The 26,063-nt window shown below is 35.5% G+C and overlaps 1 protein-coding gene across 1 annotated transcript; it reads right to left on the bottom strand.

Annotated features, from left to right (window-relative positions):
• Positions 1–553: 553 nt before the first annotated feature.
• On the bottom strand, positions 554–25,907 carry SKA2 (spindle and kinetochore associated complex subunit 2). The gene is made up of 4 exons (XM_019736298.2): positions 25,754–25,907; positions 12,058–12,144; positions 6,819–6,995; positions 554–1,356 (listed from the first exon to the last, which is right to left on the bottom strand). The coding sequence occupies exons 1-4, from the start codon at positions 25,784–25,786 to the stop codon at positions 1,288–1,290; spliced, it is 366 nt and encodes a 121-aa protein (XP_019591857.2). The 5' UTR covers positions 25,787–25,907; the 3' UTR covers positions 554–1,287.
• Positions 25,908–26,063: the final 156 nt, after the last annotated feature.

Below are 26,063 nucleotides of genomic sequence, written 5' to 3'. Positions count from 1 at the left end.
TTTTCGTTTTCCCAAATCCCGAGAAAAGTTGGTCAGGAAATCGGGAAAATCTGCTCCTTGAACCCGGGTGGTTGGTAGTATCGGCTGTTACTTTATGGAAACGATTCATCATGGAAAACAGAAAACAGTTTATATATTGGGATTCGGGAAAGGGAAAGCAAAAAAAATTCCTGAGAACGGGCAGGAATTCCTGCCGGGAAACCCTAGCTAGAACTTAAAACGTGCTATTTACATCTCAGGTATGATGTCAAAGCCCAATCTTAACTACAAAACTGCAATATCTGCTTCCCCTGTCTACCATTTAACTTCAGCATTTCCCAGAACATTAATAATTTATTGGCTCCTTGACCTCTTATTGCATAGATACACCATGATTTACTCTATTTACCTGCCATTGGCCAGATGTGTTTATTGCTATTATAAACAACCCTGTGATTAACATCAAGAGTTAATATTACTATCAAGATCTGTCCCTACTTTGGACAATTGCCTTATTGTCAAGTTATTTAAAAATAAATAAGGAAATACATACACGTACACACACACACAAAACTGGTAAGAAGCAATTGCCAGTGTTCTAATTTCAATTTCTCAGCTTTCATATAGAATAATTACAGTAATATAGGCTGGAGAACAAGGGTAGTATTGAAATACAACAGGGACAGTCTAATATAGCATTTGAAAGTAGAGTCATGCTGCTCAACATTAGCAGGCAGAAGAAATAGGAAAAAAATAAAAGTGAGACTGTCACAGGAGAACCAGCTTATTACAACGGTTTGGTTTTATGGGAGATTATAGGTCACATGCAATCTCACCTACGTGACCACATCTACAGTCAAAATGTTCAAAAATGGAACATTCTCTACATGTATAATACAAATATTTTTTCTATCCTTTCCAAAATATGCTTATTCACATTTGACTGGTGGATAGTACATGAACATTGTTTTAAAGCTAGGACAGGACATCTACTCGTATGTTATCCCGATTATACAAAAACAGATGCAAACCAGTGTTAAGAGACTTCCTTGCCTGAAATTACAAGACTAAGTGTGTGTGTATATATGTTTTAAATCCCTTTATTCCCATTCCATCCTTTCAACTGAAATGTATTCATATATGTGTCTTTCTTCATATTGCCCTCTTTTGTGAAATGCATCACTACTTGGTCAAATCTCTTCCTTCACCATACTCGACCTCTGGTCATCAGGTGGTAACAAGACATCTTCCTAAATCTCTCTGGAATTGATCTCTATTATATAGAGTTCCTTTTGCAAGTCCATTTCTTCATAAGTCTGACATGTGAGATTTTAATTGCTGTGCTGCAGTTTTCTCTTCTTCAGTCAATGGTGACAGCTAGAAAACAAATGACAAAGTCTTTATTTCAGAAACCTTTAAAGGCTTCAACTATACTTTCATTAAAAAAACAACACACCTTTAAAGACTTAAATTGATTGTTAACTCTACTTTATCACACCAATAAATGTTTCCATAAGCCCATACCATGTATGTGATCACAAACTTAGGGAAGCAGGGAAAAAAACAGATATTTGGCTATCTATATATAAAGTACTTTGATTTTTGAGCTTCCAAAGAACTTGCAATTAAGCTGAACAAACAAGACCAAAAAATCAAACAGTTTTAGGACTGTAATTAAACAGAACCAAAGAAGTCATGTTTAAACGGCATATTCAAAAAGTATTTTGAAAAAGAAATGTGAAACAAAAATAGCCTGAAAGTACCCTCAGAGGTAAAGACTTGGGCTAAATTTTGAAGGATAATTACGATGCTTTTAGCTGCAAATAATAGAAACACATTTCAAAATTGATAAATAATAAGAAAAGTTATTATTGTACAATAAATACAGAAGGGCAGACTTCAGGGCTGGTCTATTTGGCAGCTCAAGAATGTAAGGATTCAGTTTTTTCCATCTCACGGCTCTCAAATCCTTAATGGTGACTTTATCCACAAGCTGACAGGAAAATGGCTCTAGCAATGCTAGGCATCACATCTATACAAAATGTTTGGAAGAAGTTTTCTCTTCCTAGGGGTCTCTCTGCAGTGAGGAAACTCTTCCTAATTTCCTATTTCCAGACTTTCCCCCCCTCACATGTCATTTGGGTTATAAACCCATTCCTGAACCAAGGTTAGTTAAAGGAAAATCTATTCCCCTTGCCAATGGGGTAACACCCCTGAAACTGAGGATAGTGCCAACTTCCTTTACCTCAGGCAGAAGGCTGTGAGGGGCACTCTCTTAGGCAGGAAGGGAGAATAGATGCTGAGAAAACAACCAGCAAACAGTATCCACAAAAGCAGGTAGGAGCAGGGGCGGGCGGTTGGCTCAGTTGGTTAGAGCCCAGTGTTCATAACACCTAGGTCGCCGGTTCCCACATGGGCCAGTGAGCTGAGCCCTCCACAACTAGATTGAAAACAATGACTTGACTTGAGTCCTGGAAAAACACACTGTTCCCCAATATTCCCCCCAAAAAAGCAGGTAGGAGCAAAAACAAAGGAAAGAAGAAGAAAAGCCAAATGGAAATTATTTGTAAGGGATTTTCACAGAGCACCAACCAACAAACAGGTTGGCTGAAACAAAAGGTTATATGGGGAAATAACAGGAGGTGAAACCGGAAGAATCACTCAAACAGTTAGAAATCTGCCTAACTATATACAGTAGTCCCAAGATATGTTCCAAGACACCCAGTGGATGCCTGAAACCGTGGATAGTACAAACCCTATATATACTATGATTTTTCCTATACATAACATACCTATGATAAAGTTTAATCTATTAATTGGGCACAGTAAGAGATTAATAACAATAACTAATAATAAATAGAACAATCATAACCATATACTATAATAAAAGTTATATGAATGTGGTCTCTCTCTCTCTCTGTCTCAAAATATCTTATGCCCTACTCACCTTTTCACTTCAAGGAAGCACTTTACGGCTTCTCTCTGGCATATTGGAATTGCCAGCATCACTACTGTGGCCCAGCATCCCTACTGCTGTGCTTTGGGACCATTATTAAGTAAAATAACAGTTACTTGAACACAAGCACTGCAATCCCACCACAGTCGATTTGATAACTGAAATGACTGCAAAGTGACTAAGGGGTGGGTAGCGCATATACTATGATACACTGGACAAAGGCATGATTCACATCCCTGGGTGAAGAGGAGTGGGACTGCTCGAAACTTGATCAGGCTACTCAGAATGGCAGACAATTTAAAATTTATGAATTGTTTATATCTGGAATTTTCCATTTAATATTTTAGGACCATGGGTAACTAAAACTGCATAAAGCAATACCGCAAATAAGAGGGGACTACTGTAGGTCATCTCTAGAGACACTGATAAATCCAGAACATCCCATAACTACAGAATTAGAATCTCAAGGGCAGCACTGTCCAACAGAACTTTATGTGATAGTGGAAATATTCCATATCTGCATTGTCCGCTCAGTAGATGAACTGAATTTTTTATTTAATTTAATTTTAATTTATACAGCCACAATTGGCTATTGGAAAATCTGGCCGGTTCAGCTCATCAAGCCAAAGCCAACATTTGCCCAAAATTCACATGGATTAAATGAAAAACAGTCAAACGCCTTACTGCAACCCAAATAGTTATAGAATTTCCCTCTTCTATCTCAAAAACAGGAAATGGCATTATATTGACAAGACTTTGTTCTCCATGAATCCATGTTGCTCTTTGTGATCATTGTTCAAGAGATTTCAGATCACCTGTTTAATAAATCTTCAAAGAATTTCTCCAGGAATTAACCAGTCTAAGATTTGTAGGAATTTTTCTTTAACACAAATGTTTTGGAGCATCAATATAATACCACATATTCAATTTTTAATGCCTTTTTAATATTCTACTTATTGCTATATTGGGGGATTGTTTTGCTATTTCTTATTTTAGTACAAGTTTGGTCCCTTTTTTTGTTTTTTGGTGGTCACCTATATAATTAAGTATATTTAAATCTAAATCTTAATATCAACTAAATAAATGAGGAAATTAATATGTATTCCCTTTCTTCTACCTCCTTTTCTATTCCTATCTCTATTTATCTTTTAATATTTTTAATTCAAGTGTTCTTTTTGAATATTCTCAATTCAAATATATTTTCTATCCTTCCAAATGAAAAAAACCACTTGCCTTGATAAAGATTATAGCAAGATAATACCTGAACAGTTTTACTTTCTGTTGGCTATAAACAAAACAGCATTTGTCTTAAGCAGACTTATCATTTTCTCGTTCTTCATGTTCCCAAAATAATTTTAAAGGCCTTTTTGGTTATTTTAAGTTTCAGAAGCTTCAGGTCAATCTAGTCTTTGGCTTTAACTATTCTCACAGTTCTGTCCATATCACTGAAATACCTCTTTTATACTTTAAACTCCTTTACAAGGTCTACCTCGCAATGTCCTTTAAACTCTGGGCTCATAGAACTATTTTTGGTTTTACAACTCTCTACAAATGCCATTCCCTTTTCTTTCGTATTTTGATCACAAAAATTTGCTTTGAATTTTCTACTATTATCTTGTTTTTAAACTCGTAGACACAAGACCCAGTTATCCAACAATTCCCAACTTGGCAATCACTGATTCTCAAATACGGACTTTTTTCAAGGTTTATAACTACCTTTCAGTCATTTCTCCTTGTTTGTCATAATCTGATCCAAAGTGAAACTCCCTTAGCTTTCTACCTTTGATAAAATTATTGCTCATTTTAGATACTTTTAACTGAATGAATACCTTTACAGATATTCAGATGATTGAAATCCCCTATCATTAACTATTTTTCTGTACCTCTTTGTAAACTGTCAGAAATATACCACCTATTTATTGGATCCAGTGGGGGAAAATTTTAGTAAATATTCAAAATATCATTTTTCTCTTTGTTCACTCACCCAAGTTTATTCTGTGCATCAATAAATTTATGGATGTCTATACATATATGTTGATGTGCACATCCAGAACTACCATTAATCTCTCTTCAAGATTTGTTTCCTTAGAACAAGTTTATGTGTTTCTATAAAACAGGCTCTGATCACATACAAGGAATATGTGATTTGAGTTGTATTTCTGAAAGGTTGTATACATACTTTTTTGCATTCTATATATCAGCATGTGATACCACCCACAATTTTAAATTCCTATTCCTTATTACTTCTGTGCTCTTTTTAATTGCTCAACCCTACCCCTCTGTTCACTTCACTGTGACATAACAGATACATCTAAGGTATCATTTTATATTTTTAACCAAGTATTGCTTTCTTTTCCTTCATTGACAAAATTCAAGAATTCTTGATCAAATTGACCTGGGTAATCAACCTTGGAGATTTACTCTAACTATGAGCCCATAATTCAAGTATCTTAAGCCATAATTTAGTTCAGAGTTGGCAAATAAATACCATGTATGCTGCCCCTAGCAGCATGCCCACAGCTGATTAGCTTTTATGCCATGCCCAGAGACAGCTCCTTGATAAGGCACTCTAATCAGCTATTACCAGTTAATTTATTGTAGTTGGCACCAGAAATTAAAAACCTATTGGCCATCTTTTGTCCAGACAATTAAGTTCTACTCTATGATTCCATCTATATATAATCTATCTTTTCTTTTGAAAGCTGCCAACTTTGCCTTAATAGTAAATGAAAATACTATCAAATCCTTCAATGGGCTGTTCAAGATCTTAATGTCTAGGTCAGCAGCTCATATTCTTTTTCTATTCCAACATACGATGAGGTCCGAGAATTAAGTTCGCAAACTTGTCGCAATGATGTTGCTAAACTTTTTTGATATCAGAGGGATTATTCATTATGAATTTGTACCAACTGGACAGTTTAACCAAGTTTCCTATTTGGAAGTGCTGGAAAGGCTGCGTGAAAAAGTTAGACGACCTGACCTTTTCGCCAACAATTCATGGCTCTTGCATCACAACAATGCACCAGCTCACATGACACTGTCTGTGAGAGAGTTTTTAGCCAGTAAACAAATAACTGTATTGGAACACCCTCCCTACTCACCTGATCTGGCCCCCAATGATTTCTTTCTTTACCCAAAGATAAAGGAAATATTGAAAGGAAGACATTTTGATGATATTCAGGATATCAAGTTTAATACAACGACAACTCTGATTGCCATTCGAGAAAAAGAGTTGCAAAATTGCTCTGAAGGGTGGACTAGGCACTGGCGTTGGTGCATAGCTCTCCACGGGGAGTACTTCGAAGGTGACCATAGTGATATTCAGCAATGAGGTATGTAGCACTTTTTCTAGGATGAGTTTGCGAACATAATTGTCTGAACTGAACTCGTATGTGAAGAGTTCTACACATTAGTGATAGAGGCTCACAATTCTAAGGAATCTTACACTAAATGAGAAGGGGTTGGGGAGTGGAGGGAGAGAATGAAGGGCGGGCTACCCAAGCCCACCAACCCAACTGAAGAAACGGAGAACTAAAAAAAAGTCACCGTTACAGATGCTTTTCAGATTTCTCAGTCTCACTAATTCTTATGGAACCAGCAGAGCTGGTAGATTTAATAAGTGTTATCAACTTATCTCTTCTGCCATGGCTACATAATCCAAGACAGCATACCTCTTTCATCAACCATATCAAGTCCACATGTTCATTTTAAAATAAAGGAGATAAGAGCTATTATACTTCTGGGAATCAAGAAAATTTCATTTCTATCAACAGTTTTAAACTGACTGCTGAATTTTAAAATGAAAGCTACTAGGGATTTATCTTTCAAAGCTACACTCAGAATAAAAACTCTACAAATCCAACTTGTCAATTGAAAGCATTACCTCCAGGTCTATTTGCTTTTGTAGTTCTTGTATCATGGTCGCAGTTTTATTCAAAGTAGTACAAATGCGTGTCTTAGTCTCTTTCTGCTCGACAGCAATTGGTTTAAAGCGTGCATGCAAAGTTTGATATCGAGACTTTATTGCTGACAATTCCTTTAAGAGTGTAACAGGATTTTTCTACATCAGAAAAAAAATTAATATATATTAAATGATGGAAAGGAAAAAACATACATAACACATTTTACCACCCATTTAATCAAACACTGTATTATATTATGCAACTGTGTGACACAGGATGGAGGAAGGGAAGAAAGAGAGAAGTATAAGACCCAGATCCTGTTCTCAAGGAATTTAAAGCCTAGGTACAGAAATAGCCCCCCCACACACACAAAAAAAACCAACATTAAACAGCAAATAAGGTCACTATAGATATATAACATTTGATGCATAGTTCACAATAATAAATTACATAGTATTCTAAAATATAATTCTAAATGCTATTCAGAAGATGATTAAAGGAACTATGTTAATTTGTTGTTAAAGAATAAGGCAACTTGAAACCACTTATAAAATTCTTAAACACTTTGTCATGGGGCTAAAGCATGTATTTTGTCAATTCATTGACTTCACTATACAAAATTAATGCCAACTTAAGCAACTACATTTATAAATTACATTGGTTTTTCAACTTCATTTTAGAATATAAATAACCACTATTCCATAAAAGACATTTCAGCTGGGTCCTTTCTGCCACTTGGTAATTCCTTTCATTCCCTGATGGTTCCTTAGCAAACCCTCCAATACTAGCTTTTCCAAACTTTCTCCACTTCCTCCAGTTTCCATCCATTCCTTCTTAGCACAAGACCTCATCAACAACCTTAGTGAGAAGGCAGAAAACACACAGTAGAAACTCCATCTCTCTGCATCTATGGACATTCTCATCCATACTCAGCGCCTCACACTACTCTATTATTGTTGTTTTCTCCTCATATCCCCCATAACCTTAAATTTCCTCTATTTCAATAACCTTTTCCGTATCTCCCTTTGTAGAGACCACAAACATCTACAGATTTTCTCAGTACTAAGGAAAAACTGAATTCTTTCTCTGACTCTGTTGTCACTTCAAAACCAGTTTCATTTTTCTCACTCCATTTGCCATCCACTTTCAAGATCCTATAATAGACTTCCTCAGTTTAACATACCCATAGAGTATTATTCTTCACCAAATCATTTTAAACAATCAAAAGCTCAAGATTGCCCTATAGCATATAATTTTGATAACCCTCTTTTTGCCTCTCCTTATTTCCTCCCTATTCCAATCTTCTTAAAATGAACTCTTGATTTCCGTAAAACTATACCATGTTCGTTATCTTCCTACTCTTCAAATATCTCCTTCATGGACCTTACCTATCTCTTAGTTATAGGCAGAGGTTAACTTCATGGCCCTCTACTCCCCTCTCTTCCTTGGAGATTTTTCTCTAAGCTTTTGATGATGGAACTGGTAAATAAAGATGATTCTAACAAGAAGGAATAAGAACAGAAAATGTAACTTAAAGACAGTTAAAATAATTCTGCAGAGAGTGATCAAGACCTATGGCATGAGTACTAGAAGTAGGAAAGGGACAGAAGAGAGATACCGTATAAAAAGTTAAGAACACTTAGTAGTATGTTTGATACAGGCAAAGAAATAATAGATGACACCAAATGTATATTAAGATGCTTTTTGGGGTATCTATGCAGTATACACCCCAATGACATTGAGACCTGTCCCCTTACCCTCAGGGGTATATTTCCCATCATGAGATGCTGGATATTGTATTGGATAAAAGACCTCCAGTAGAAAAACTGGAAAATACAGGAGAAGAAAATAAAAAAGCACGTAAAAAGTATGGGAGAAAATACACAAAAATGAAAATAGGGAAGAAAAGATAAGAAAAATAGAGGATAGATATAGGAGGTCCAATATCTCACTGCCACAAAGGAGGATTTCTTTTCTTACCAATATACTGGGTAAGAAAGGTTATAAGACTTCAGATCTGTGCATTTTCAGATTTAAAGGGCCCCACTAAGTGACAGCACAATTAATAAAAAGACCTACACCATAACTAAAATGGCCAAAAAATAAAGTTCACAGCATGGATAAAATATTCTGAAAGTTCCAAGACAGAATGGGGGGGTGGGAGGAGGATAGAATAAGGAGGAAGACACACACAAAGGATCAGAAATTAGAATGGCATCTATTTCTCAACAGGAACACAGGAAGCTAGAAATCCACAAAGCAATAATGTTAAAATCAAGAGAAAATAATCTCTAGGCTAGAATTCCATACTCAACCAAACTAAAAGTAAAATAAAAGAATTAATTAAATAAAGACATTTAAACATTGGAAGTCTCAAAATATTAACCATTTGTGTATTCTTCCTCAGAACGCTTCTAAAGGATATGTTTCACCCAGTCAAGGGAATAAACCAAGAAAGAGTTAAACATGTGATCCAAATTGGAGTAAAACAAAGGACATTACTGAAATGATGGTAAAGAAATCGCAGAAACACAGCCATGTGGGAGTCCTGTAGAGCAGGTCAGATTGGAGCAGAAAGATAGCACAAGAAGGCACCTGTACATATAAACCAGATAATGAATTCTCAAAATACAAATTCATAGAAAAATGTAGTGAGAACTAATCCTTGATGATCTCCCGATTAGGAAAAGAATTAGTGAACCAGGCACAAGGAATATATAGCCATAGAGCTACGAGTCAGGATAGGTAGGCAATTACCCACAGTACGTGTTTCTGTGACATTAACTGGATTTAATAAAATTGATATGTCCATAATTAATTCAGGATAACATGATTTGAGGACTTAGCACCATACCACAGAGGAAAAAAAACTGTTGCGCACATAGCATGTTTTGTTTGAGTAAGTGGCTTCTTGGGAGCCACTGTGTTCTTGGTATTAGTATTTATAAACTATGCTGCACTTTATTTAACTTTGTGCCTATAACACTTCAATTCATTTTAGGGTTTTGTTTATTATCAGTGAGTGATCACTTATGATAAGTCATAGGAAGTGCTCTGATAATGACAGTGCTAGTGATGCGGGAAAAGCCAGTACATGAGCAAAATGCTCAACTCAATTAAGTATTTTGAAAAAAAAACAAAAGGAAACATGCCATTAGTTGTGTTATTAAATGTAAAAGAGTCTACAGGGGAAATGTTCATAAAATAAAACAAAATTATCTTTCTGGGACAAAAATAGGTAAAGAACATGATAAGGTAGCTGGCAGTTTATTGTATCTTTATATCTAAATAGATTCTACTAAAAATGTTGATTTTTATGCAGAATTACTGACAGTCTCCAAATCACAATGGAATAGAATAAGGATAATGCAGCTGACAAAATTATATGTATGTATGTGAGGGTGAGTACACACACGCTCACACACATAGCACAGTAGTTGGTGCATCGTAATGTTCGATTAATGTTTACTCCCACTACTACCACGTAGATGTATTAGAGGTTAACGCAACTGGTTGTTTACTTTCCTGTTCCTTGATACATATATAATCACTAGGACTAATGTCAGTGAAATCTACAAAGATTAAGATCATGGTTTTCTTCCCAAATACTATAAACACAAAAAGGATAAATATAAATGTTTAAAAAGTTACAGTTTTTCAAAAGTTAACAGAATTACCATATGATCCAGCAATTCCACTCTTAGGTATATACCCAAGAGAAATGAAAGCAAATATTCACACAAAAAGTTATACATGAATGTTTATAGTAGGATTATCATAATAGTCAAAAGGAGGAAACAACCAAAATGTCTATCAGCTGATGAATGAATAAGAAAATGTGGTACAGCCATAAATGAAATATTATTCTGCTATAAAAAATGAAATAATGATCCATACCACAACATGAACTTTTAAAACATGCTAAGTGAAAGAAACCACACAAAAAAGTCCACATATTATATGATTCCATTTACATGAAATAAGCAGATGGCTAATCTGTAGAGATTGTAGCGATAGAAAGTAGATTGATTACTGGTTGTCAGGAGATGGGAGGGTGCAGGGAGTATTAGGGAGTGATTGCCAATGGGTAAGAATTTGTGAGGTGATGAAAATGTTCTAAAATTGATTGTGATGCTGGCTGCACAACTCTTGAGTGTTGTAAAAACCACTGAATTGTATACTTTAAAAGGGTAAATTTTATGGTATGTGAAGTATAGCTCAATAAAGCTGTTTTTAAAACAAATGGTAGAATAGAAAAACAATTGGAAGTGGAACAAAGATGAGAGATGGAAGGTGGAAGAAAAGGGGGAGCACCACATGAAACGTCTTCAAGATAGTACTTGACAGACAGTGATTCAGCTGAGTCCTTTGGCCAGTCATTAGGTGGTACCACTGGGCCAGGACTGGGTGGTGGTTCTTCAGGCAGAGAGAAAAGGGGAAAAAGCTAAGTCAGTTAAGGAGCTAGAATAGTTTTGGTAGGAAGCTAACTTGTGTAGTAAAAACTGAACATTCACAATGCTTTCTCAATTTTATATAAATGGTTATTTTAATTTGTAGTTCCACCCAATCAAAAAAAAATTTTTAAAGGTATAAAATTTTTGGAAAAACTGTAAAATATGATATTTCTTGTCTGCTGGCAAGTGCTATCAAAAATAAACAGTAATGATTCAAGTGGCAAATTAATGTTAACAGACAATACTTAAAAACTTCACTTTCATCTCCATGGGCATGTGTACATGTAGTTAATGTAGTTATGGCAAAAAACAGAGTTAATATATCTAATCAACCTAACCTTAGAATAACTAAGTATATAAATTTAGACAAAAATCACAGTGCACATAACAAATTTAATAGTATATCATCATCTTCCTCAGAGAATATCATGACTGCCATGATTTCTCCCTTCTTATTTAACCACTGCCGTAGAGGTATCTATTTTTCTCTCTCAGAACTTCAGCGGCTTCTGCAATGGTTCTTACCTCTGGACTCAATAATTCTTGTTTATGAGTTTAAAAAAAAAGTAGCCACAAATTTTCTTGACTGTGGGTATAACGGCATGCTCTAGTATGATGTGACCAAGCTTCCAAGCTTAAAAAAGATTTTAAGATTCTATAAATGTAGTACTTAATATAACTGTCATAATCTACAACTGTTAGAAATACTATCAGAAAATCTTTTAATAAAACAGTCTGCTTAAAAGACATTTATTTTGCAGATTACCTCGCCTGCAGAATCAGGATGATTAGTCTTGATTTCATATTCCACCCTGTATTGAATGTAATCCAGATCAGAGTCAGCTTTCTGGAACTAAAAATCAGCACAAATCATTATTACATGAATCAAAAGACATTAATAAACATGACACTAACTATTCTTTCTCTTCTGTATATTTTTAGTATTTTAATAATGACATATACCCATTTTGAAAATACAGAAATAGAAAAGCATATAAACCCTCCATCGTCTATAATACCCATGGCTCTATTAAAAATTTTATAAACTAGTTAACATTTTGAAACTCATTTCTCTAAGCATTTCTCTTAAATTTTGAGCCAAAATTAAATACCCAAAAGCCACTGTCATATATTAATACAAGAACTAACAATGGCTTCAAGAATTCCCTAGGGTCATTGACATTCTCATTAGGTAGACAGTGGTTCTCTATCTCTGGTAGGAAAAGTGGTTTTAAGTTAAAACACAGAATAAATTTATTTTCAGGGATACTCACAGTTTCCATTATCTGCAAACCCAAAGAACTACAGATATATGGCACACAGACCCAAATTAGAGGGCTTAAAGAGTCACAAACCATACAATGAAAGCTACATATAGCACTGAAGTAGCAGTGTGAATAAACCCGATCTATTGAACCTTTGTCCTAGCATGGGACCTTCATCTGTAGTAAACCTCTAAGGGAGAAAAAAGGGGAAAACTGCCACAGGCCTAAAACATGTGTGTGTACATACAGAAAAGTTGGAAAGGATATACGTATATCAGAGTGTTAAAGTGGTTTATCTCTGAATATGGTTAATCCATAAGTTACTCTTAATTTTTGGAAATTCTCATCTTTTACATGATCTTAAAGCAGATACTGCCTTGAATTTATCAAGGAAACAACCATGAGTTTACTATTAAAGGCAAAACATGATTTCCTCAGGGAAATCGCCTATTCCTAGCCCATAGCCTAGCACACTGCTTTGGGGAGAGGGTTCAGACCTTATTATGAACTTAAGCTCTGAACTAAAGATTGGTTCTTGAAATCTTGAAGTCTTAATAGAAAAAGCAAAAAACAGCAAAAACTGTAAAAGTAATTCTCAGGTCTAATAAGAAATGGTGTACAGATATTTTCATTACATAAAGGTTAAACCAAGAACTCTACTTTGGAATGTAGAGTAAGACAAAATGGCTCTCAGAAGTTAAAATGCTTTTAAGGTCAGAAGCTGTCATCATTGAACAGAATTTCAGAAAGAGATATACTTAAGCTTCCATCACTAATTTCCATCATCATTGACCTAAATTTGAATAGGAAACTTTTCAATGACCAAAATTCTATCTTTATAACAAAAAACTTTTGGAGTAATTTTAAAAAGCCAGTTTTTGTTTTTAACAATGTTCCAAGAATCTCTAACAGCAAGGATTTGCTGTGAGCCACAAGAACAAATGTAGAAGTTCTTAAGTTAAAAAAAACATATTTGAAACGCTTTCCAAAAACAGAGGCTTTTCATTTCTCTTATATACTTTTTGATTAGATGCCATGAGTAAATTAATCAATAAGCAGACTTCATGAACATACTAATAATTACTATACGTGTGTGTGTATAAAGAAATTCCTGCTGGGGTAACTTCCCATATTAGAATACGCTCAAAGACTATTTTTTCCTTTATGTTAAAAAAGTGTACTAACCTATACAACATGTGGATGGAGAGTATGGGGAGGGTGACAGGAGAGGGCAAACCAAATTAAACAAAGGCTCTAAGCATTCAAGTCCAGATGTGTTTGCTTTAATTATTAAAACAGACCAAAATTCCATAGCTTTATATACATAATTCCAAGTCTTAAATAACATTTTAAAGCATAATTTTAAATAAATTATTAAAATTAAGGGATTTGTAGCTTCAGGGTTACCTTAAAACAAAATCTCTATACTAGAAGCCCTTAATTTGTTTATAAACCAGAAATTCTAAAGCCTATATGTGTTTTTTAACTTGATATTTTAGTTCTACTTGAAGTTTAACTAGCATAATCCCATAGTCCATTTAACAATGTCTTCATTTCAAGAGAGTGGTTTCAGCTATGGCTTCCTGTAATAGCCAAGGGTCCACAATGTTCTAAAATCATCCAAACAGTACCAAAAAGAAGTGGTTCCTGCTTTCCAGTGACTTATATTTTAATAAGACATGGAAGAGTATGCTCCCAATCAATGGTATGATGAAGTCAGCTAAATTTTCAAGAATTTTTACAAGCCAATTGTTAAACACAGGCATCATTATATAAATTTACAATTATATAAGTTATTTAAAAGCAAACATATACTCAAAAGTCCTAACTTCCTAGTTATTTTACTATATTTTACCATTATCTATACTATTGAGGTGTATCATGTTTGTATAGTAGAAATACTATATCATGTGCTACTACACGTCTTCCCAACTCCACTTTCAATAACATTATGGTGGTAGCTTGAAATTAGCCAGGGTAGAAAAATTTACACCAGGAAAACTGATAAATGCTAAAATTCAGAGCCTTCTACCCCCTCCCCCAGCTGCATTTATACTATGTATACCTTTCAAAATATGTATTTTTAAATTCCCGTACCCCTTTAAAGTAATGTGCTCACACTTCTAATTGGAAAATATTTGAGAGAACAAATAGAATTTTAAACAGACTTCAAAAGACAGGAAACTCAAAAGTAGAATTACTATGTGATCCAGCAGTTCCACTTCTGGATATACCCCCAAAAGAACGGAAAGCAGGGACACACACAGATATTTGTACATTCCTGTTATTAGTAGCATTATTTTAATAGCCAAAAGGTGGAAGCAACCCAAGTGTCCATTTACAGATGGACAAAATGTGGTATATACATACAATGGAATATTATTCAGCCTTAAAAAGGAAAGAAATTCTGATTGTTGTGGAAAAACGGTGAGGACCGAGACACAAATGGCACCCAGAGGGCAAGGAGAACTCAGCTTTATTACACTAGTGGGCCCAGTGGGATATTTCCCAAAGAACTGAGCACTAACTGGGGTCAGGCGTTTTATTTTATAGGGTCAGGCCTCCGGGTTGTGGGGGGGGGGGATCTGGTGCCAGGGAGATCCGTCCCTAGCAGCTGTGATCCCTCAACTTTGTTTTGACAGGGAGGCCTCTAACTATGGTGCCTGCAGGAGTCATCTCTGATAAGGTATGGGAGGAGGAAGGGGGGACAGAGCTCTTAGGGGGAGCTTGCCGGAGATAGCTCCAATAAGGGGGAGATTGAGCTCTTGGGGGGGCCTACAGGAAAAACCGTCTCAACATGATACATGCTACACCATGGATGAACATAGAGGATATTATGCTAAGTGAAATAACCTAGTTACAAAAGAACAAATTGTATAAGTCCACTTATAAAAAGCTCCTACAGTAGTTAGTTCATAGAGACAGAAAGTGGAATGGTGGTCACCAGGTGTTAGAGGGAGGGGAGAGCGGGGAGCTATTGTTTAATGAGTGCAGGGTTTCAGTTTGGAAAGACGAAGTTCTGGAGATAAATGGCGGTGATGGTTGCACAACAATGTAAATATTCTTAATCCCACGGCACTGTACACTTGAAATGGTTAAAAAGGTAAATTTTATGTTAACGTACATTTTACCACAAATAAAAGCTTTTTTTAAAAGACAGGAAAAACAGATTGAGAATAGAATGTTATCCTCTGTGAAGAACTGAACAGAATATTTTGTGATAATACATAGGGGAAGTCTTTACTTATTAGTGGAGTCAGTGGGCTTAATGAAGCAGAGGACAAAAAAGAAAAAGATGCCAATGCAATGTTCAGAAACAAAAACAACCAAGATTCTCTGACCTGATCCCTTCACCTTATCAATGAAGAAATAGTCTGTAACTTGCCTCTAGTTCTATTTTCGTTACTGCTTTTTTATGTAGTTAGACCAAAGTTATACATAACATTAAAGCCAATAAAAGTCACATTGATGGGGGGAAATGTAAAGACTTTAAAATTAAATTTAATCAGTTCTTTTAAAATTTTATATCTAATATCACTAAAGTTAGTCCATTAAAAATTCCCTCTAAACACAGCCTGGTTGTATGGTACAGAAAAGAAGAAAACAAAGTAATTGAGATACATGACAGAAGTTCTAGCCCTGGTATCACTAACCAGCTATGTGGCCCCCCCCAGGTAAGTCCTCCATCTTTCTGGGTGGCTCCTGTTAAATGACAGAGTTGGAAATACAAGATCCCTTTCAACACTGGAATTCGATTATTTCATTGTACTACAAATAAAACCCAAGTTAATTAAATATTAAAACTTAGAAAAGATAAGTGCTTCCTTCTAACATATTAAAATTTGACATTTGAATTTCAGATTTAATACTTATATTGAAAACTAGCTTCTACTATTTATTTTCTTCATGAACAAAGATGGCTGTTGCTTCAGTTGCCGCTACAGTTGTTGCAGCCTGCCCACTGTTCTTCCCAAACACCAAAACCCTATAAGCAATATTGCACTACTCAGACCTATTTACACAGCAGAGCCAATATCGATAGGGTTCTAGGATCTGGTGATTAAACAGGACATTTTTTAGTTAAACGTTAGGACATTTACTGACCAATTATGATAGTCTCCAAAACTCATTAATGTCTGATTAATGGAACAAAGTGATACTGATAGACTTCATTCACAGCTCCCCTCAGTTATAAATTAGCCTCTTGGAGGCTTTGTAAACAGGGAGGTTGCTGTTTAATTTAGCTATCTATCTTATTTTTAGGAGCATTAGAACATTTAAAATAAGACTAGTGACTTTTTTAAAGCCCAAGACAAATTCATATTTCAGAAACGAGTTTTATTCTAAATCAGTGATAAAAATAAATGGGAAAAGTTTTATACCAATCCTAAGAGTAATAATACATGCAATTTAGCTGGGGCAAGTCCATGGAAATCAATATTAAAGCCCCAAAGAGCCAAATTACATTCTGCCAATTGGACATTCTTGGAAGCAGACCGAGATGGTAATCAAGATACCGTACAAACGGGAGAAGGTATAGTTTAGGAAATAATTTTGATTATTTTTTTTGAGAGCATGCTAATTTCATAAACATATAATATTCTGTTATGCTAGCTTTTATTGTGACCAGATAAAGGCTTTAAGTAAAAGGCACACTGTATTACATACCACTGAACTATCTGGCAGAAAAATATATAATTGCTCTTCAATTTAAAAATGCTTCCTTTTTACAAACAACCTATAGATTTTCACTGCTACAGGAGTGCTCCCTTTCAAAAGGACCAGTGCTCTCAAAACTCCAAACACATCCTCTTGTGAGAGAGCTCATCTGAACAGCATCAAACCACAGGGAAGTGAAGGGGAAAAAATATGGTGGTCTGGTCTATGGTGAGAGGAACCGGTAGAGGTATGTTCTAGATTCAGCTGGACTTAGACATGCATTTACCATATAAATATTTTTTTAAGGGAGAATCAGGTATCTTAATACTCCTAGACCTAGGTTAGCTATACGTGTATTACTAACCAAAGAATCTACTTAAAGCTCCCCTTTCCTCACCTTCCCTTCTCACCAATGCAGATTTAGAAACATCTTTACTCTCATTTTATTTTGTTCATGGCTCCAGCTTACCATTTCATGTATTCTATTATAATAATTTGTTAGCAAGGTAATGTCACCACTTGATTTCAAATTTCTTGCTGGTAAGAGCCTTGTCTTTTTATTTTTGTATTCATAGTTTTTAATATACAGCCTAAGGGAATGGATATAAGACCATTCATTCATTTGAAAGAACAAACAGCCTGGGAACCCAACCACCCGCTTAAAGCCTCTTTAAAGAAGAAATATTTCAAGTTCCCAAAAAGTTAAGGGTCACTTCTAATGTCTACACAATCACAATTGGGCTTTTTGGTATATTTCTGCTGGAGAATTGACTATTATCCACTTTCTTACAGACAGAACAAACGCATGTCTATGCTTGTCTGAAACCGATAAGCATTAATATGCACAAGCACCAGGTTACAGACATGTCACTTCAGGCAAATAGCAACATCAAAACAGAAGAAAGTAGGCAGAAGCTTCAGGTTCATCAGTTCCTAATTTGCAGGCTTTTATGGAACAACTGTTAGGATAGTACACATGAGCTCCTGCCTGTAGAAGGCTGGTTTTATTAACTGAAGTACTCTATTTAACCTTTTTTTTTTTTTTTTTTTAATTTCAGGATCCTTGGTTCTGTTAATTGTGCTATGGACACATATAGGACCAAATATAAAAATAACCAAGTGGGGATGTAATGTACAGTACAGTGACTATAGCTATTAAAACTGTATCATATATTTGAAAGTTGCTAAGAGAGTAGATCTTAAAAGTTCTCTCATCAAGAAAACAAAATTTCTAACTCTGTGATAACAGATTTATTAGACTTATTGTGGCGATCATTTCACAATATATACAACATTACTCATTATGTTGTACAACTGAAATAAAGAAAAAGGTGAGGTAGAGGTTTCCCACTTAATAGCTAGAATATTGATTTTACTGGCTCTTCATCTCAGCACTCCTGCTCACCTCAACACTCTACCGAACCACGTGCAGTTTCCCCAAATTGTGCAACACCTCTCTCCTCTGGACTTTCATATGCATTGTTTCCTCTGCCTAAAACATTTCCCATTTCAGTCATTGACTAATCCCTAGTACTTACCCTTCAAGTCTCAGATTATATCTCACCTCTAAAAAGCCTTCCCCAGATTAGGTGCCTCTTTCCAATGTGCCCCCATAACACCTGGTATTTACTTGTCCCATCATGGCATCTATCTTAATATATTCAATTTATCTGTGTGTCCTTAATGTCGTTAGTCTTTTGTAGTAACCTGCCCTAGAAACACTTATTGAAGAAAGTATGGAGTACTGTCATCTATAATAGGTAAATTAAGTGGAGAAAGGAGGAATTTATAAAAGCTACAACTCTCGCATTTCTTAACAAAAGTAAATTGTTCTGAAAAACTAAATTTATTTTACAGTCACTAAACCACTACATGAAAACCTTAGTGAAAACTAAGATTATTTCCTCATTGATAAAATGAGAACAAAAACACTGAATCAAAGAATCAAGAATTAACTTATTCAAACTATATATTAAAATAAATTAAAAGTATAATCTTTTAAAATCTAATTAAGAACAAATTTTATTTATCTGGGATATTCTTGATATTGAAACTTTGTGTTATTTTTGGTTAACAAGGGTAAGATATTTTTGTTTGTTTAAAACTTATACTTTGCTCCAAGAAAGACAAAAATTTCCTGCTTCATTTTCAAATGAGCTTATATGTATGGCTTTCATACCCTATTCCTAATATTGAAGATGTCACACCAAAATATAGTTTAAGGCAGAAAAAAAATCCTTCCCTCTCCTTACAAATTGATACATTTTTTATTCTTATTTTATTAGTATTTAGCCTTTTAACACAAAAAAAAACTTTATAGTTGTACAAGCTCTGGATAAAAAAAAAATTCAATGATATCTAAAAAGAAATGTATTATGTTGTTATCAGTTCACTTTTTCAGAGAAAAGAAATGAATTCCTCAAATTAAGCAGTTTTCTCCCCTCAGTTCCTCCCATGTAATATCCTACTTTATTAAACAACACAAAATTCTACCTACTGCTTTAATAAGCCACTGGTAAATGGTAGGAAATTAAAAGCCAGAAGAGGAAAACAGCTGCACTTGAGGCCAGGGGAGGTAATTCAGAAGGATATCATATATTTAATTTGGAATAAAATTTTATATATAAAACTTGGGATAAAATGGTTTTATAATGAGCAATCATGTTCTTAATTCCCTACAAATGATGTCCTTGAGTCCATGCCTAATATGTCAGGTATCTTACTTACATCTGGTATCTAGTCTCCCAGTCACTTTATAAAGACATTTGCTCAACAAATAGCTTACTTTTTTCTGAAATTCAATGAATTTAGAATACGTGTTGTAACTGTTCTTGCTCTACTTTTAAAATATAGAGCACCAGTAGAAATCACATTAAGCAGATTATTAAAAAATTATAAAGACCTATACACTGAAACGGTACAACACTGTTGAGAGAAATTTTAAAAGACCTAATAAATGGAAAGATAGATAATGCTCATGCATCAGAAGAAACAGTATTGTCAGGATATCAATTATCCCCAAATTCTTTCTTTCGATTCAACATAATCCCAAAATACCAGCAGGCTTTTTTGTAGAAATTGACAAAAAGATTATTTGGAATTGTGAAATAATTTAAACAATTTAGAAAACAAGAGAGTAAAGTTTTGATTTGCTCTAGATGATTTCAAGACTTACTATAAAGCTACAGTTATTATGACAGTGTGATATGACATAACGGAAAAAAATAGAGTTAAAAAATAAATAAATCTACCCATACATACATGTTCAGTAGATTTGTTACAAAGGAGCCAAGGCAATTCACTGGGGAAATGATACTCTTTTCAACAAATGGTACAGTGTTTCCCCGAAAATAAGACCTAGCCGGACAATCAACTCTAATGTGTCTTTTGGAGCAAAAATTAATATAAGATCCGCTCTTATTATAAGACCAAGTCATAATATAGTAATACAACACAACACAACACAATACAATACAATACAATACAATATAATATGGGTCTTGTATTAAGTTTTGCTCCAAAAGGCGCATTAGACCTGATTGCCCAGTTAGGTCTTATTTTCGGGGAAACACAGTACCAGAACAAGGGGATATCCATATGCAAAAAGAAAAGACCCTTCACACTTACTTGATACCATATACAAAAATTAACTCAAAATGGACAGGGATCTAAATGTAAAAACTAAAACTCTGAATCTTCTAGAAGAAAACATAGATGCATTTATGACCTTGAATTAGGCAAAGATTTGTGAGATAGAAAGCATAAACTATAGAAGGATAAAATGTCTAAATTGGACTTCATCAAAAAATTTTAAGTGAGAAGGCAAATAACAGAGAAAATTAAAGGACTCTTATGATTATAATAAAAAGACAACTCAATTTGAAAATAGGGAAAAGGTTTTAACATTTCACTAAAGATACACCAACTGCAAATAAGCACATGAAAAGATATTGAGTATCATTAGCCATTAAGGAAATACAAACTGCAACTACGAGATACCACTACACACCTATGAAGACGGCTCAAATGAAGAAGACTGACAATACAAGTAGTTGAGGATATGAAGAAACTGGAGCCCCAGTACATAGCTTTGTAAACGATTTCAGCAGTTTCTTACAAGATCAAGCATATATTTATCATGAAACCCAAGAGAAACAAAAACATTATGTCCCCACAAAGACTTGCACTACAATGTTTATAACAACTTTATTCATAATAGGCAAAAGCTGGAAATAACCCAAAGTCCATAATCTGATGAACAGCCAAACAATGTGTGCTATTCTGTACAAAGGAATATTATTCAGCAATAAAAACAGTCCAACTACTAATACGTACAACATGGATGAATCTCAAAAGCATGCTAAGTAGCCAGACACAAAGACGGCATGCTATATATAACTCCATTTATATGAAATTCTAGAAAAGGCAAAATTAGAGATCAGTGGTTGCCGGGGAGTTTGGGAGGAGAAGGTTAACTGCAAACCTTCAAAAAGGGTATAAGGGAACTTTTTAAGGGTATGGAAAGGTTCTCTATCATGGCTGTGATGGTAGCTACATGACTGTACGCATTTGGCAAAACTCATCACACTGCATACCTAAAATTGGTTGTTTTATTGTATGTGAACTATATCTCAATAACATTGATTACAAAAAAATAGTGATGATTCACACTTTATTATATCTCAAAATTACAAAAAGAACTTTAAAACAAGCATTCTTAAGTTTTAAATTTGAGCATTTACTACATAATACACAAATTAAGGTATGGGGCAAGTTACCACAGGAAAGGTACAGCAGACATTGTTTTCATCACTTACTAATTCATCTTAAAATTCAATTAAATAAAATCTGATATTTGCTAGAGCCTGTCCAAATCTGTTACAGAAAGAAGCAAATTACAAAGTACTACTCATTTATACTAAACCATAACAACTTAAGCTATAAAAATTGTTCTCTTAGTGTGTTTCATAATGCATTACAATAGGGAGTTTTTAATTAGTTAAAAACTTATTTTTTTCCAAATTATAGCTTTTAAAAGATATACTTTTGGTAATAAGATTATACAGTTTTCAGCAACAAAGGTTGTGGTAAATTACTCACAGATACTGAAGAAATATATGAAAGGCAAGAATCAAAATTCGGTGTGCATCCTGCTTTCAGATGCTTTGACAATACTATTGCACTGCTAGCTGTAAAGTACAGTAGTGCAATAAAGTCAGAGCATTCGTTAGCAGTAATCAGTAGGAAAGGAATACAAATGCATCTTGCATCAGTCGAAGCTTCAGTGCAAAAAGAATTTAAAGAAGAATTGCCGTTTTGGACAGAAGACCTCCATTGATATAAGAACATTTATATCAATGTTTAAAAAAACAAGACTTAAATATCAAAGTGATACTGTTTTTTGATAACTAACCTATGATTCATATTCAAATAGAAACATGCATAGATGTAGAAAGGAATTTTGTAAATATGTCCTAGCTTTACAAGTTATTAACACAGGTATTGTTAATACGTACCTTAGGACTGGTATTAACAAAACTGGTTGTAATTACTACTAAGACAAAGTTGTGAAAAATATTTCTGTTCTATTGATACATATTCGTTAGCTCCTCCATAACAATTGATTAACTGCCACATAGAACAAGTCTTTTGGGTAAGACTATCAAAGAAAACAAATGAAAAGTAAAATAAGTTTCCCAATCTCTATATACCCAATCTCTCCCTCTGGAATCTAAATTACAATACAAAAATCACTTACCATTTTAGGGCTTTTAATCTCAAGAGTTTACAGACTTCCAGGGAATCAATGTGTCCCTAAACTAGACACCATTAGTCCTACCTAACTGAATATATGGAAGGGGATTTAAAATTTTCACTTAATCCCTAAAGCATTTTAAATATAGGAGATCATCTCCATTTACTTCAAACTTAGAAAAATCATGGAGAAAATAACAATGGGATCATGGGAGGGGGATCCAAGCTTAAAGTATCAGGTTTCCTTGAATTCAAGCCAATTAACACGTTAACCTTCTAACTGGTAAGAAACCATTCAAAGGTCAGATGTAAACCCAGAAGTATAAATAGAAATAGTATTATAGTATCACATCGCACTACCTTTTGTACACAACCACTAGTGGTATCACAAAAGGTCACTGGTACCACAAGAGGGGCACTAGACAAATACCACTCACTCAATACCTGAAGGAAAAAAGTTAGAGAACAAAGATTACCCTGTAATGAGTTTATTCCTCCATTAATAATGTTGATTGATACAAAAATACTTTCCATTATGGTCACTAACCTTCTTTTAAATGGTCCAATTCAGCTATTTGGTTGAATTGAGCCTACTAAGAAATGAATTCAAATTCAGAACAGCTGCAGCATGAATGTCTTGACCTCAAATCCTGGGCCACATATAATTCAACAAAAATCAGGATTGTAGAGGAGATGATTTACCTTTAGAATCTTGGAAACTAAACTTGTTCAGATACATTTTTTTCTAAAAGCAAATCTGAAGATGAGATGTGCCATCTTTTACTATCCAATCAATACAAAGCAGTAATAAAGGTAATAGTTCAAATATATGTTTTAAACCCTAATGAGTATGGAAACAAATAACTTGAAGGGGGGAGAAGGTGGGGAAAGCTACCACTAGGTTACTTGCAAGGAATTTAAGAAAAGACCTGCTTTCTTCTCATCCTCTTTCAAAGAGAATTTTTTAAAAACTACCCCATCATTCAAACATCTAAAAGTTTGAGTCTGGCTACTTCATAATTTTCTAAAACCTACCTTTTTTCAAGATCTACATTTAATTGTTTTCTCTTTAAAATAAAGTGTGTTCAATCTTTAAAAAAAAAGTCCTGTGAGAATGTTGACTTATTCATTGCAAAGTCCAGACAAGGCTTAATTGGTACCTCCAAACTAAACAGCCAACTTGGGGGTGGGGCTGTTAAAAGCAAAATTAATATTTAGCATCTTACGATTAGGCAGAAATATCTATCTGGAGGGAGGAATTCAGAATGAGTGAGAAGGTCCAAACAGTGTTAACGTTATAGAATCAAACTACTATAATACTTTTTTTTAAGACAGTTAATGATACGAATAACAAAACTTTGAAATAAAAGTTCATTATTACAGGTTTGGAAAGCTCCAGAAATTCTTCCTTCTTCTCTGTCATTCCTCTCCCGCCATATCTCCACAACCACCACCCCACACCCAAGAAAACTGAAACTCAAAACGTTAGAAGCAACTGAAAGCCTTCAAATCGAATTTGTCTACATGAGGCACTACAATTCATTAATACAGCGGAAGAAAATAATAAGTATTATCAAGGTCTCACATTTTCTGGGAATAGGAGCGAGTATGGTACTCATTTTCTTCCAGAATCACTACATGCGCAAATGTTAAAGTGACCCAAGATTCAGTTTGCCGGGAGCAACAGAGGCACAAATGAGTAATGCCAGGGAATGGCAGCGGGAGGGGGGGCGGAGAGCGGGTGAAGAAAAATTTCGGCTTCTTTAATCTTGTTTTTATTTAACAAAAGAAAATTGACAGGAACTCAATGATGGGTGCGTCCTCCGAATTTCACTTTTTAAAGGAAGCCAGCCCAATCCCCAAAACTGGTAAGGGAGACGGGGGAGGGCTAAAGATAAACAAGGTAAGTAAGAAGAAAAAAGCGCGGGCGATCAAGCTGGTAGTCTAGGGACGGGAGAGAGGAAATAAAGAGGACAAGTAAGGGAAGGATCCATAATAGAAAACTAGGACAGCTCTCCAGCTTGGCGCCTTCGAGCAGGCCAAGCAGCAGCGGGAGTCCTTTCCACTTATTCGTTCCCGCCCCCTACTTTCACAAATGAATGAAACCAGGCAACTTAAGAGCAGGGAGCCTCCCATGTCCCAATCCCGCCGGCGCTCCAGGAAACAAGCTCGTGGTTCAGATGCCCATCGCTCGCTGCCCCCGCACCACGCCACCCAAGGGCTGTCTTCCACCTTCAGGCCAAACAGAAACTGGTTGCGGGGTTTCCTAGGCCGCTAGGAAGTTGTGCACTCAAGTCTAGCATCCTTTCTCAGACTTTCTCTGCACGCCTTGGAGGACGCGAACTGTTCAGCCTTCCAGGGATTTCTCTCCGCCCCACTGGGTTTAACCCCACCCCACCCCACCCCACCTTGGAGTGTGAACGACCTCTCCCTTTCTTGGGGCGTTTTGGGACCATTCCATTCGTCTTTTTGGTGGAAATACAAATGTCTGCACCAGCCACCGCTCCTTGAGGGGCGGAAAGGTGGAAGGAACAAGGAATTCCAAAGGCCCCACACCCTCAGCATCTCCCGCCATTTCCCTCTTGAGCTTCCCGGATGTAACCCCTTCCCCACGGCGGTTAAAAGACCAGGCGGCGGCGAATCCCTTTGGTGCAGGAGGAGGGAACTCGAGTCTGGTCCAGACTCTGCCACCCAGGGTTTCCGGCGATTCCAAACTGCGTCCCACTTTGGAGACCATCGGGGGAAAATAAACTACCCAGTAGATCGCCTTCACTTTACACTCACCATCAATTCCAGCTTATCGACCTCCTCCTCCATGTTGAATAGTTGACATTCCTCAGACCGCGGCGGCGCTTAAGTCGCAAACCATACTAGCACTGAGGGTCCCTATTGGACAGCTGTCACTCAACATCTTGCACTCATTGGCTCACCTGCTTCACGGGCGCCCGCCCATTGGCGACTAGGTAACGCCTCTCCGCATGAAACACCTTTTCCTGTTGGGCAAAGACACAAAACGCCGCAGGAGGATTGGCTGCTGTGCCCCCTTTTTTTTCCATTGGCTGTACCTTCAACTCTACTTTCAATTTCATAGTTA

The sequence above is a fragment of the Rhinolophus sinicus genome, linkage group LG15, assembly GCF_036562045.2.
Source record: "Rhinolophus sinicus isolate RSC01 linkage group LG15, ASM3656204v1, whole genome shotgun sequence".
NCBI classification, from domain to species: Eukaryota; Metazoa; Chordata; class Mammalia; order Chiroptera; family Rhinolophidae; genus Rhinolophus; species Rhinolophus sinicus.
The sequence above is the reverse complement of the archived record's forward strand: the minus strand, read 5'-3'. Positions and strand labels throughout refer to the sequence as shown.

What these genes read in the sequence shown, in the direction of transcription:
- SKA2 (XM_019736298.2), bottom strand. Translation starts at nt 25,786, where the DNA reads ATGGAGGAGGAGGTCGATAAGCTGGAATTGATG. An exon ending in ATCCTGATTCTGCAGGCGAG is followed by an intron (nt 6,996 to 12,057) that starts GTAATCTGCAAA and finishes TTTCTGATGTAG; the next exon opens with AAAAATCCTGTTACACTCTT. An exon ending in AAAAGCAAATAGACCTGGAG is followed by an intron (nt 1,357 to 6,818) that starts GTAATGCTTTCA and finishes TTTGTTTTCTAG; the next exon opens with CTGTCACCATTGACTGAAGA.